This window comes from Chelonia mydas, chromosome 1, assembly GCF_015237465.2.
Source record: "Chelonia mydas isolate rCheMyd1 chromosome 1, rCheMyd1.pri.v2, whole genome shotgun sequence".
NCBI classification, from domain to species: Eukaryota; Metazoa; Chordata; order Testudines; family Cheloniidae; genus Chelonia; species Chelonia mydas.
The window spans coordinates 50906813-50920687 of NC_057849.1; the positions used below are offsets into that span (position 1 = coordinate 50906813).

The 13875-nt window shown below is 37.3% G+C and overlaps 1 protein-coding gene across 8 annotated transcripts in view; it reads right to left on the reverse strand.

Moving 5' to 3' along the window:
- The window catches only part of DCLK1 (doublecortin like kinase 1), a 332990-nt gene that overhangs the window by 60052 nt on the left and 259063 nt on the right, over positions 1-13875 (reverse strand). For 7 of the 8 annotated variants that reach the window (XM_037892346.2, XM_043531863.1, XM_043531859.1 and 4 more), the window contains one exon: positions 13168-13262. In XM_037892346.2, the coding sequence (XP_037748274.1) occupies positions 13168-13262 (95 nt within the window). Of the gene's footprint in view, positions 1-943; positions 6306-13167; positions 13263-13875 lie in introns of those variants that run through there. The other variant, XM_043531871.1, reaches the window with a different exon arrangement.

The window sequence follows — 13875 nt, forward strand, 5'->3', positions numbered from 1 at the left end:
CCATAGAATCGGAGTGCCTAAGTATTCTGTTTGCCTACAGGGCAAGCGCAATACTGGAAGGCTAAAACAGTTTTCTATTTAGTGTTCAAGTAATAATCTTAAACCTGAGCTGGATGAACCACTGCTTTGAAGAATCAGTTGTAATTTAGTCTCTACCCTCACTCATTCTCTGGCATCTCCTGAGGAAAGATGGATGTTTTTTAAAATATATATCAGATTCATGCTTTTAGGAAGTTGGCCCACATAACTTTACTATATCCAGATTGCATTTAATGTAAAAGTAACTTATGCGGTAGCATAGTGAAAGGTGTTTTTTTTTTGAAGTTACATAGACATTATAATATCTTTAATTAAACAGAAGAAAAAGAAATTCTAAGGAAGTCACAGATTTCTGTTTCCTATTTCTTCCATTAGATTAGAAATGTTGCACTGTGGTCAATTTTTTATTTTTAATCTCATCTATTTGTCTGGGCTACATTTTAAAAGCTCTCCCAATGCCCCTAAGCATTTTAGGAAAGGAATTCTAACTCTGTGTTATTTTGTGCCCTCTTTTAAATTATTGATATAGTACTGCTTCATTTTTGTCTTCATTAGGCTACTGCTGGTAGCCATCTCCTTATTACTGATAAAAAATGCAAAACGCAAACATTTTTAAGGGAAAAATGGTTTTGAACCTCGCAGACCAATTTCCCAATGATCAGGACATGGACTGAGCTGGAATTTGTATCAGTCTCACAGACCTATAGAGTAAGAGCTCTTGAAAATGAGTTGAAGCGACAGTAACCAGCAGGAGATGGAATGTCATCTGTTGCTAAGTTTTTCCCCAGAAATAAACTAGGGAAATATAAATGAAAGAGGGCAAAGGTGTGCTGGGGAAACAAGGTATTTATTTTAAAATACAGCAAGTACAGTTCAACATTCTTTGCAGACACATTTTTCTAATAATTAGGTGACTTAGGAAGAGTGCTGCTAAAGCTCAGTTGACAGCAAAACCCGGTACACTGCTTACGGTACAGCACACTGATTTCTCACTTCATACTTCAAATCTATCCCGTCACACACTCACAAATTCACCCATAAGCAATTCTAGGCAGGTAAATTTCCTGTCTCCAAAGGACCTATTAGAAAGAAAATTCTTCCCTAAAGGACTCTTTACCTCTATACACTAGAGCCCAGAATTTAAATTTTAAAAGCTACTGAAATGCATCCACTAGTTAAAGCAACCTATTAGGATCCATGAATCCTACATGCTTACATTAATTGAACTATTAGATGTACAATGTCATCCAATATGTATATATAATAACCATGAGAATTATTTTGAAGCCTGCTTTTCACATTTTCAAAATAAACTCACTGAGCATCGTGTATGGGGTTTTTTCCATTTATTTATTACATGACTTACAATATTTTAGGATAATGTTAAATCTAGCAATACAACAAACTGCAACCGGTATGACATGGCCAAATATGAAACACAAGTACAACACAGTATGATGTAACAATGGCAGAAAATGGAAATGATTTTCTTTAGCTGATTGTTTTATTTCAGATAATCAGAACTTATTTTTGTAGGTTTCACAAGTTTTGCTAATAAATCAACAGTTTTTTTGGTTTCCTGAAGCACATTAATACAAAAAAATGGAAGATTTGAGAAGAAAATATCCAAGCACTTTTCTTCGAAAAAAGGCCATATGGAGCTCTTTGTAAAAACCTTTAACTTGTTTTGTGATTGATGTGTCAGTATTTACAGTACTATGGAGCAACTAACAAAAAGAGCCCTTACCAGAAATGGTTTTAGTTCATCTTTCACTAGAGAGAGTTAAACTCAATACAGTGTATTCAGGGAAAACCACAACTAATTACCTCTACATTTCAACACATCAGACAATGGGTATGCATATGAATACAGTACTTTTTTCATACTTTACTGCTGAAGGTGATTGAAATGTGAATATAATCAAGATGCACAAATACAGACATTAAAATGCACACAAATACAGATGTGCACACTGTGTATATATATAGCTTTTATATAAAAGTGTGTATACACACCCACCCACACTCACACCCTCCCCACCCACCACACACAATGATTTAAAATGGGAGCTATGGTCACTCAGCAACCCTAACAAATCATATCCAGGGGGTAAATAGGCAGAGCAGGCCATTCAACAAGTATTACTAAAAAAGTATAGCTATGAATATCCCCTGTTCAGAGCACAGGGATATGCTGTTATTATTGTGAGGCATCAAATACATTCTTAATGGTCTTAAACAACCATTTGTAGTCTGTATCTACATGTAAAGCTATTTCTAACTGTGTGACATAAGGTTGTATTTTTATTTAACATTCTGGTGAGAATCTCTCTTCTTGCCATTGACAAGCAAAAAATCCAACGTTAGATTATTTACAATCGATGTATTTGCTTGCATAATAATTGGATGCTAACAAAAAGTGCAGTAAACATTAATATTTGTTTTCAACAAGTGAAGAGGTAAATTTAGCCTCCGTGTTTTTCTGTGTTTTTAATCTTAATTTTTTTTTTTTTTGGATGAAATAGTAAATTTGGGTACCATTTAAAGAATTTTGTTTGTTTGTTTTGGAACTGTCAATTTTAACATTTAGAGTTGGACGACATCTTCTGTAACAACATACTTTGCTGTATAAAGTTCACATTGTAGTGTAAATTATAAAGTCGTAAAAACAAGCAGTTTTATTTATTTCAATTTTTTAAGCACGCCAATAATCCCAAGCCATACACTCTAAGGCTCTAGGACATTACATATCCTTTCTTATCATATATATGCATACATGTATACACAATGAGATATGCATATTTATATAAATACCCACATACACCTGTATGCATTTTTATAGCCACATATACCATAACAAAAAAGGTGCAAAGGGCTAAAAACAAACAAATAAAATGTACTCTTCCTGAATTGTTTTATGGTTTTGCAAAACAATTTTCCACACTATGATGCTGTTAGTTAACTACAGCTTCCTGATTTAATTTTAAACAATATTACAACACAATATGATTTAATTACAATGCAGGACAGCATGCTTCATGATGGGGCAAAAGGTCAAATAGGTCAAAATATTACCATTATTGATCAGCCTGCATACGTATACATAGCTGTGTATAAGGACCCAATCCTGCATCCACTGAAGTCAGTGACGTTTTTGCCACTAATTTAAAAGAGAGCTGAACCAGACCCATCATTAGGTGGACATGAGAGCTTTTCAAAGTGTATACAGTTCCTCAGGGGAGATGTCCAGCTAATGTAAGTTGTCGTAGGTCCATTGACTTTAATGGAGCGATGAAAATTTGCACCAGGTGAACATGTGCCCTTAATATATCAAAAAGACCACTAAATTTTTTCATATATTCATTTAAAGAAGCCACAAACAAGATGTAATTGTCCATGGGTTCAAAACCAGTTAGCCCTTTTGTATACTGTGCTTCACATTTGAACTGTTCGTTGCTTTAAAAAAAAAAAGTTGCAGAAAGCATTAGGAAAATATTCATGACTAACCACGAGGCTCAAGGGGAAGCAAAGCATTCACAATCTATACACAACTTTCAACCACATGGTAAACTCCTTATGGTAGGAACAGGTCATGCAACATAAGGAGAGGAACTATACAAAGTTCAAATAATACGAAGATGCTTAAACTATTCTGCTATTTAATAACAGTGACAAAGCCAGATGACAAAATAAAAGTTGTACTATTTGCAAGCAAAGCTACAATACCAAGTTAACACATTTCCAGTTCACCAGTGAACTGGAACCTTATGGTCTTGGTCCAAAGAAACATTTAATTTCTGCTCATGTATATAATGGAATTACACTCCACATAAAAGGGAATCTTAACGTTTATAAAGAACATGCTTTTTCAAACTTTAAGGGACTTCCATTCCTAAAGTAAATGATGTACATTATCCCTTAAATAACCCTTTAAAAAGAATAGTATGTTTAAATGATTAAATGTTAGGGACTAGCATATCCTTTGAAACAGCCTGGAAGGAAAATTGGCAATATCATCAGTCAACTGTTAGTCCCAAAGTCCCCTCCATAGCTACCAAAGCCATGGAATTCAGATTCACTGGCAATATCTACTGTTTGTGCAGAATGAATAATGCTCAATGGACTGCTCTGAGCAAATAGTAGTCCATAAGACAGAGGGCAGGCAAGTTAAAATTCTGGGAATTTCTTTTCTTTGCCGACAAAACCAATCCCTTAGAGCCAGTAGCTATTTTGTTTCTCTTCCATCACTTTCTTTGCATTTTTGGCAACTGATGCCAACCCACTGCCACCTATTATGGACTCTACTGAACTAAGTAACACCTTTTACAAAGAAATATCAACAACAGGCACAAGCACAAGTAACTTCACAGTTGTTGAGTCTTTTAGGTAAAACAGGGCACCTTTTGATCTCAGCAGAGGCCTCTCAACTTCTGTTGGAAATCATTTTAAACCTGAACTCTGAAGCACGTATGGTGAATCGTGTTCAAAATGGATTAATCCAATTGCTTCACAAGCCTGCCAGATCAGTGTCTTTCTCCCCAAATGATACTACAACCAGATAGTGAATATATAGAAGGGTAAGTGTTGTGTTCTGCTGCCCTTTCAGTTTTGTTTTCAATATTCTCTGCAAACAAAATAGTAATGTACTAGACTGCAAGCTGTAAGTACCACATGTCAACATTTTCTAGTTGCATTATTTTTTTAAGGACAGATTAGCATAACTGTAAAATATTACATTTAAAAGTTGCTATATAGTAGCTAACAACCCTCTGGGTATTTAAACAAATGTTCCTGATATTTTTTTTTTAAGATGCTGTACTGGGATATTACCAATTACCTCAAAAATACCACCTGTGTAAATTTTTTGTTTAAAAAGAGGAATCTGGCATGGTTGGGGCACTAAGTCTTAAAGCATAAGTATTTGATATACTAGAAGTAAATGAACTACTAAAAATATATGACCACTACACTATGCCTTAAATATAAAGAATAAATATTAAATTAAGATTTAACATATAACTGGAAAGACCATAATTATGTAAATTATATTAGTTAGCTTGTATTCTCACAATAAAGCAGCAGAAAACAAACAAAATTAGTAGGTGTGTGTTAAGCAGCCGGTTACAATGCAAGACCTACTTTAACACTAAAAGAGTTTTGCATATTAATGTTGTACAAAATGTCCATGATATAGAAAATAAAGGAACTCAGAAAAATTCAGACCTTAAGAGATTGATTCATAATACTACCATTTTTAAAGGTTTTCACTTTTCAAATGGCCTGTTTGGAAAAGGTACAAAACATACTTTATGTCAGAGTCTGAGAAAGATTTTCCTATCTTTAACACAAGTGAAAAATACTCACTTTGTAAGCAAAATATGTTTGCAAAAAAGGTGTCATTGCGTGTACAGTATGCTGTTTGCCAGCAGGTCTATGTATTTTCCAATTAAATAGATTTTTTTTCTTATTAATATTTACTTTCCTATGCAATACAAGAGTGATTAATATAACAGCTCTGACATGGTACAATATCATATTCATGCTTCCTGCTAAACGTCATTTTTCTTACAGTTATCAAATTCTAGTACAGTGAAAATACTTTTAACAGTTCTTTGAAAGCATTTCTTTTCAGTTAGCAACCATATATGGTTTCTCAATTTTCTTTCTTTAGATTAAGAACTCACTGGAAATCGTTTTATCAAGTAAGTGTGAATGCTCATATTATGGAGGGGCAAAGTGGTGGAGAATGTCTGATGTCACAATTGTGTTCTGTCATACAAGTTGAGCTATTTATTAACAGAGCAAAAAATGTTCATGTCCATACCATAGCAAATAAAGAGAACTATATTAAAAACTGTGAACGTATTATCACTATTTCAGAAGATAATAGGAGTGCTCTTCTCTGCCCATAATTGATTTCTTCATTATATTCACCTAACCCAATCATTATCCCATAATGTGTGCACAAATGCTTAGTTTTCATTTCTGAGTCAAGCACTCAATGCCTTATCCTAAAGCTTGCATCAAAAGAAGTGGTAAAACCAAAAATGCCCCCATAAATTTGTATATATTTGACTTGATGACTTTAATATTAAATATGCAAAACCCTTTTGTGCAATTCACTGTTACTGTAAATTAGCAGCTAATCTTGTAAGAAATGTTAAACCTTCACCAAATCACAAACCATAAACACTGTTCCATTTTCTCTTTTACACTGAGTCTCCTACTGAATCCAAATCATCCGAAGAGAGTGGGCGATACAGGTCCTGTAAGATGAAGGGCAGTACAGATTTGTTTATTGTGTTCAATTTGTTACACTGCAACTGTCCTATAATCTCTTTGCTGTTGTGGACCAGAATTGTTGGTTTAATTTAAAGTAACCTGTCTTCAATCATCAGAGCCCTAGAAACATAAGTAAATCTAGATTTTGTCAATAGAAAATATTTTAAATAGCATTTTTTTAACCTTAACTAATAAAGGCCCTGTAATAAAACAATAACTGACTGCTTTGCAGAATCTCATAGCAGCTTTGGGACTTGGCAATATGGAATTCAAGTAATATTTTCCTTTTGTTTCTTTCTCAAGCAGTAGCAGAAAAGTAAATGCTTACCTTGTATTATAAGGTCATCAGGACCTAAAGGCCACTGGACCTATGCAGCATGGGTCCAGAAATATTTGATCCTAGGGCAGTTAACCCTCAATACTGTGGTTGCATATATAGTACTATCTGACAGTGGTGCTGCTTTTTCCACAATTTTTTTATTTGGTAAAAAGACAGCATGTAAAATCCCTAGTCACTGGCTCTTTCTGATGGTAGCCAAGCAACAAGCTCATGTCAGCAGGGAGAGAGAGAGAGAGAGAGAGAGAGAGAGAGCGCAACTTCTATTTTTCAACACCCACTCTAAGCATCCTCTGACTAATCAGATAATCCTCAAATGCCAGAGGTGTGGGAGTATAATGGATAACCTCACCCAACCTACAAAAGACAACATGTTTCTCAAAGATATGCAACACAAGAAAATGTTCACCAAGCAGAAAGGTGCATGGTAGAGCAGCCTCATTTCAAGGTGAAATAAGTAGAAGTGTTGGTTCAGAGAGGGAGGAAATAAATTCTGTGTTCCCCAGTGGTTTACCATCCCCCCACACAACACAACTCATTAAAACAGCGTGGATACCTTGAGTCTCAAGCTGGGATTCTTTTAAACATGTCATGGGTTTAAAAATATTAAAACAAATACAAGACAGACATTGCTGAAACCTGTAATCGTACAAAAACACCACTATCACCTCACATGAAAATGGTGATGACTGATGGACTGAGCAGTAAAATTATTCACATTTTCTTCCTCAGGAGAGTATTATTTTTTAAAACAATCCTAAAAATCTTAACTTAAAAAAAAAGGAATATTTAAGATGTATGGGTTTCTTTTGTTTTTGTTTTGTTTTAAAGAAGAAAATATCATAACCCATGAACATTTGTGTTTTCTTTGCATGCACAGAAGTCAAGAATTATACATACATGTATCCATAACAGCCAAGTGTGCTTTTAAATCACCAATTTGTATGCATACATACAGCATGCAAAACAGGCCCCAGATTCTGAAAATCATGCTTTAAATGTATCCCAGTCTTTTAGTAACCAATCTAGGCTGAGGCATAACTGTAAACAGTCCTTTCTAATTTTTAATGTAATTATTTAGCTATTATTAAAACTTTTCCTATATGTACATATCGTTATGTTTTGGTATTTCTGATGCATAATGCACAGAAATGCATCGATTTGTCAGGAGATGTCATGGGGTATGTTCCTCACTCTGAAAGGGTTATTGTAGGCCAGAGGGATCAATTAACTTATTAGGCTGCAAGCTGGGGGATAGTTAGGCTGAGAGGAAAGCCCTAATTAGGGGGAAATCACCTGTGCAGGAACAGAGGGGGCTTCTATAAAGCCAGGAGAGCTGATAGGGGAGGGAAGAAATCTGCAGTCACCTCCTGGGGGAAGGGAGGTGTGGGTGAGGCTATGGAATCTAATCTGCATTTATTCCCTGGGAGGAGGAAGTTTGGGCTGGCAAACTCAGAGAAAGCGGGAGATAGTAGGTGTAGGAAAGGCTTAGGGAAAAGGCACCAAGGTTTAGGATAGGACAGACCGGTGCTGTTGATTAGAGGGTCCCCGCCCTGGAACCTGGGATAGAGGGTGAGCCCGGGTTCCCCTACTAGTCACTGGGGAAGAGGCACCATTGTGGCAGTGAACGAGAAGACTGCCTGAAACCATTTGTTAGGAAATACTTTGATACCCTGGAAAGTGAGGAGTATAGTGACTTAGGAGAGAGAGAAGCCAAGAAGACAGAGCACCCTGAGTTGCAGAGAGTTATAGAGAGGTGCACGCAATGAGCAGCAGAAGGGGGTGTTGGACCTGGAAAGAGAGGATCCCCCGAGCTGCCAGGACTAGGCAACCCTAGTGGTGAGTGAACCCCATGACAGGAAAGCTAACCAAACTTTCTAATCAAACAGATTTTTAGGGTCATGTTCACCTGGACTCCTTGAACTTAAGGAATAGCCACAAAAAATAAAGCGTGTTTTGTTCCATGCATTTTAATTCATTCACAGCTCACGTGGAAGGCACACCTAAATCCAACTTTTGAAATTTTGGGAATCCCAGTGTATTTGCTGACCCACAAACATTTGTTATTTGCTAGCTAGCACTGAAGTAAAATTTCCTGTGCACCATCTTAATCCAAAGGTTAAGAATGTTCTGGATAATGTATCCACCAATTTTTGTTATGTTATGATCAAAAAAATCCCACATTTCTGCTGTATAAAGATAAAGACCTCTTTGCACAACACCACAAAAAATTCCTGAACTTTATATTTTAAAACTTTTCAGCTTGATTAATCTCACTGCGTACGACTCTCAGCAAAACTATAATTAAAATAATTTAAGGAACTGAAAAATTAGGTTCTACATGCATAGTACAAAACTTCTGCTAAGATTAAAGTAATAGTATTATTACAACACTATGGAACAACAAATGTAAATAGTATCAAAAGTAGTTAAAGAGGATATGATTTTTCTGCTATTATTTATTTATTTCTTTATTTGTATTACTGTAGCACCTAGGAATCCTAGTCCTGGACAAGGACCCCATTATGCTAGGTGATGTACAAACACAGAGCACAGAGACAGTGCCTGCCCCCATTGTGGCATTCCTAAATTGCACAGATTTTCAACTTGGCAGCTGTGGAAGTACACAATAGAAATATTAAAATACTAATCTCATTTTTCTACTTTCAAAATTGGTGAAATTTAATTATTAAAACATTACATTACTGTAACATTAAGATTTCAATTTGAGACAGTCAGGAAATGCAAAATTAATGATCTCTTGTTAATATTAAATTGTCTATGTCCCACCTATAGAATTGTTCTGGACTGCTAGCTATACTGTTCAATGTCACTTCCCTATGAAGTAGGCCCAGACTTACCCTGAGATATTAATGCACAACTCTCACTGATTTCAATGGATGTTGCATAGCTACAGAAAGACCGGATTGAGCCAGATATATGATAGGTAAGGGTGAAACTTGCTTTTCCATTTCCTGACTTCTGAATGTTTAAAACTATATCCCTAATGGTTTTGCTAGTGTTGGTTTTCATGAATAATGTGAAATCCTGGTGTAACACTGACAGACCCCAGTTGTCAGCCGGTGGGATTCAACCTGGGACTTCAGGAGCTTAGTGTATGAGCCTCTATCGCATGAACTAAAAGCCAACTGGCTCTTAGTTAAAGCTGTAGAACAAACTCATTTTATCTCTCTCTCTAAGTGGTCTTGGTGTCAATAGATGGGACAGACCACCACACCCAGGAGGCGTGTGGGTTACACTGGCCCTACTGAAGTAAATGGTAAAACTTTCATTGACTTCAACAGGGCCAAGATTTCATCTTTTAAAAGTATATGCACAAATATAAGGGGGTGATGGTAGCGACCCCTATACCTAGGTTGCCCAACACTTTCAATTATAAAAGATTCTTAGGATCTTTTCTTTGAGAAGCATGAATACCCTTATAGTTTGCATCAGGTCTTTGATATTCAAAAGGGAGAAACTCTTCAAGCTACAGGTGACTTTTCTTTGTACCATTAAATTCCAAAGTGTTATGAATCACCATTTCCTTTCAGCAGGACAATGCTAGCAGCCTGCCTAAATCACTGAACATCCTAAATAGCCTTGCCCAGGCTACTGCCATAGCAGCGGACACTGTACTAGCAACACGAAAGAGCAACCAGAACATATGTATCTGGAAGGAGGTTTGGGTGGAGAGCCAGGCTGGCATTTCTTTGACAAACCCTCTCCCTTCCCAGACCCAGCACATCACATTGGCTCAGCATCCCCCTGGCAACAAGACATAGGTCAGGCACTCCCCTAACTCCTGCCGATGGGGATGGAGCACATAGTGTAAGTGTCTCATCTGCCCTCTGGGGACACCACCTGGGGCAGGAATTCTCCCATCTCCCAAGCAGAAGAGAGGACCTAGCTGGGATCCACCCATAAACCACCTAGATCCAGGACATGGTCCAAGCAGTTCATGTCCACCCCACAAGGGCACCACATGGGACAGGAGTCCCCCACCTTCCAGCATCATTGAGAGAGAGGTTGTGTGTGTGTGTGTGTGTGTCAGACCAGGCTCCCCTCAACTACCTTGTGATCCCAGCACATAGTACTAGAAGCCATCTCCTCACTCTGGGATAACAACCTTTTCCTATGGCTGGCTAATGTAGTTAGACCTGAAGCTCAAATGGCTGCAGTTTATGCTGCAGTGCTGGAGGTTCATGGGTCAAACCCTACTGATGCATGAAGGGGAGTTTGTTACAGTCAGATATAAAATAACTTGTTCATACACTTTTCCTTAAAAAAGCAATCCTAGGCAATTGTATTAAAAAACTACATTAAAAGATTATTTAGGATGTAAAGTCCAGCACTCAAAGTTATAAAATGTCAGTTTATGGTTGCCTGTGGATCCATAATTTGTCCCTTGTGCCTGTGCATTATGATCTTTAATTACGTGATCACATAGTATTTTTGCCACAGGACTTGTTAAATGCAGAGTTTGGACACACAACAGAGCTGAGTTAGATGCACAGGCCACCATAATTCTTGCATTTCCTAACTTTAAAATGTTTGACTTTGCAATCTAAATAACATTTTAATGTAGTTTTTTGCATGTAATGTAATATATGTTTCTACGTGTATACACACATTTTGTCTCTTTATAAAAACACATAATACAGGGTTTTGCAATCTTTACATAGCGTGCACATGTGTATACCCCACGTTCACATACCCTTTTCTCTTTCTTGCCCACAGGAATGCATGCATCTCCCAGTGAAATCAGTGGGACTGCTTGTAACTATTGAGGGCAGAACCTGACCCTTTTACAGAAGAGTTATTGCTCCTTTAGTTTATCTTGAATTCAAAAGAAAATTTCCAATTTGCTGAATATTTTGATCATACCACCATCACCATGCAATGTTTAAAACCCTGTGTAATTGCAATATCTCCTTCCCAAGAAGAGGTACTGGATAGGAAGAATCCATGTCCCTTACGCTCCACATTTGGAAATCAAAAACAGGTAGAGGAGATGCACTTGGCCTGGAAAGGTGCTGACTACATGGCTTCCTGTCAACCCTCCCCCAAAGAACGTCATGAATAGGAGAAAATGTCTTCTGCCCTTCGTGATGCAAAAATAGCACGAGTGATGGAGAGGGAGAAGACTGAGATGTACCAGGGAAAATAGGTGGCCTCAGAGCCAATGAGAGAATCCTTTCTGCTGCTGATGCCATCCACCTCGATGGAGACCCATATCATCACTGTGAAATCCAGCGAATTCGGATGACATTTCCCCCACCCCAAGCGACTTACTAACAATTAATCAAATAAACCTTGGGAGTCAGATCAAAAGGACCAAGATGCAACTGCTGCCAAGGAGAGGGCTTCAGGAACAACTGACACCAAATGTAACTCACGTTCTTACCTACCTGTGTTCCAAATAATCCAAAACCTGACTAAAATTAGGTTTAGAGTCACACACTGTCAGGTTTGCTTACAACTCCCTACTTCACAGAGACAGGAAGCTAACTCATAGTTTATTTAAAATTGGAGGAGGCTGAGAAAGCCTGAGTCCAACTGTATTTGCAAGGCAATCTGAGACATGATGTAGTGACTCAAAGATGATTTCTCTGAGGCCCACAGACCACAGTTGAGAAAATGTCAGAAGAGAAGATCAATAGACTTCTGTTTCATTCTCTTTGGACTAATGCAATTAATTAAATCATTGTGCACAGCACTGACCTGCCTTTGGCCCGCTCCCATACATGAGAATGCAATGTTGAACCAAAAATGTTCTGTTACACAGGGATTACTACAGCAATTACACAGCTACCACCATCAGACTAGAGGGAATATGATGATGGTTAGGTACACTATGTACAGTAGTCACCCTAGTTTTTTGGTAAAGGAATTGAAAATCTATTGATGATCCTGGGCCTCCAAAGCACTAATACATCCCGCTGTTGCCTTGATGTTGAGCCACTTTGGCTGGTCAAACAAAAATTTATTGTATATTGTCATGACAATATAGCTAAATTCCATGTTATGGCTACACAATAAAGCTGATGTTGGCACAGATACACCAATATAACTGTGCTGGTTTAGCACTGCTATTACAGATATTCTCAGCCAATGGGAGAATTTTCCTTCACTTTACCTTAGAATTAAAGCTGGTGTGCCAATAAATAAATATGGAACTTTTAGGCCGTCTAACTTTCCCTCCGGTTGTGAAATGCTTGACAAAAAACAAAGACATAAAAGTGTTCTGAAAGCAAGAGCAAAGACCTCTTTTTTCCTTCTTAAAGATAAGCCACTACCCAGCACACTTAATATTTTGAAAGATGGAGAGCAGCTGCATTCCAGTTGTTTAAGAGTGTTGCACGGGCACAACAGGAATTGTAGCCAAGTTTTTCCACCCCATACCTCTGGCTAGGTGTAATAAACACTTTTGGGGAAGGCAATTTTGGTGGCACCCATGCCAGATCCTTGCTCAGCCAGTCTCAAAATTCAGTTCCTTGTTTCCTTACCCTCTGTTTTCGCAGGCTTCCTGGGCTGGTAGGAGATGGGCTTGGAGACTTCCCAGACCGGGGAGTAGAAAGCTGGCTACCAGGGGTTCCATTAACTAGAAGGACAATAAATAAATACAGAAATAAATGTTTGGCTCATGGTACCTACAGAGTAAAATCAGAGGAAAATAATTAATAAGCATGTCTTAATTCTATCTACTTTTTCTTAAGGTACCCATTCACCCTTTTCAGATTTTTAAATGTTAAATAAGGTAGTGCAGAAATGAACTGCTTTTCTAGCACTGTGATTCTCACACTGCCAATTTATACAGTGCTTAAACAAAAAAGCAGCCAATCTAAAACGATTGTTTAAGTCAGTGGTGATGAACTTCATTAAATTTTATTAAACTGTATAGTGCCTATGCATGCATATTATGGAAAGCCATAATCCTTTGTTGCCTTAACAAATATTACCTATATTTAATCCCTTTCATCCCATTTAATTATGCCTCTCTATGCTATGAACTAGGAATAAAAAGCAGCACTGCTTGCAAGAAGAAATCACTGTAGCTTGCTGTTAATCCCTCACTTGTTTGAAGACATTTTTGCATTACTATCTGACCCAAACATCACCCCAGAACTAACTTGGATGGACTTCAGACATAAAAAAGGAACTGGCCATAAAATCTCAGGTATACATTATACCATACCATCACTTTCTTAAATAGT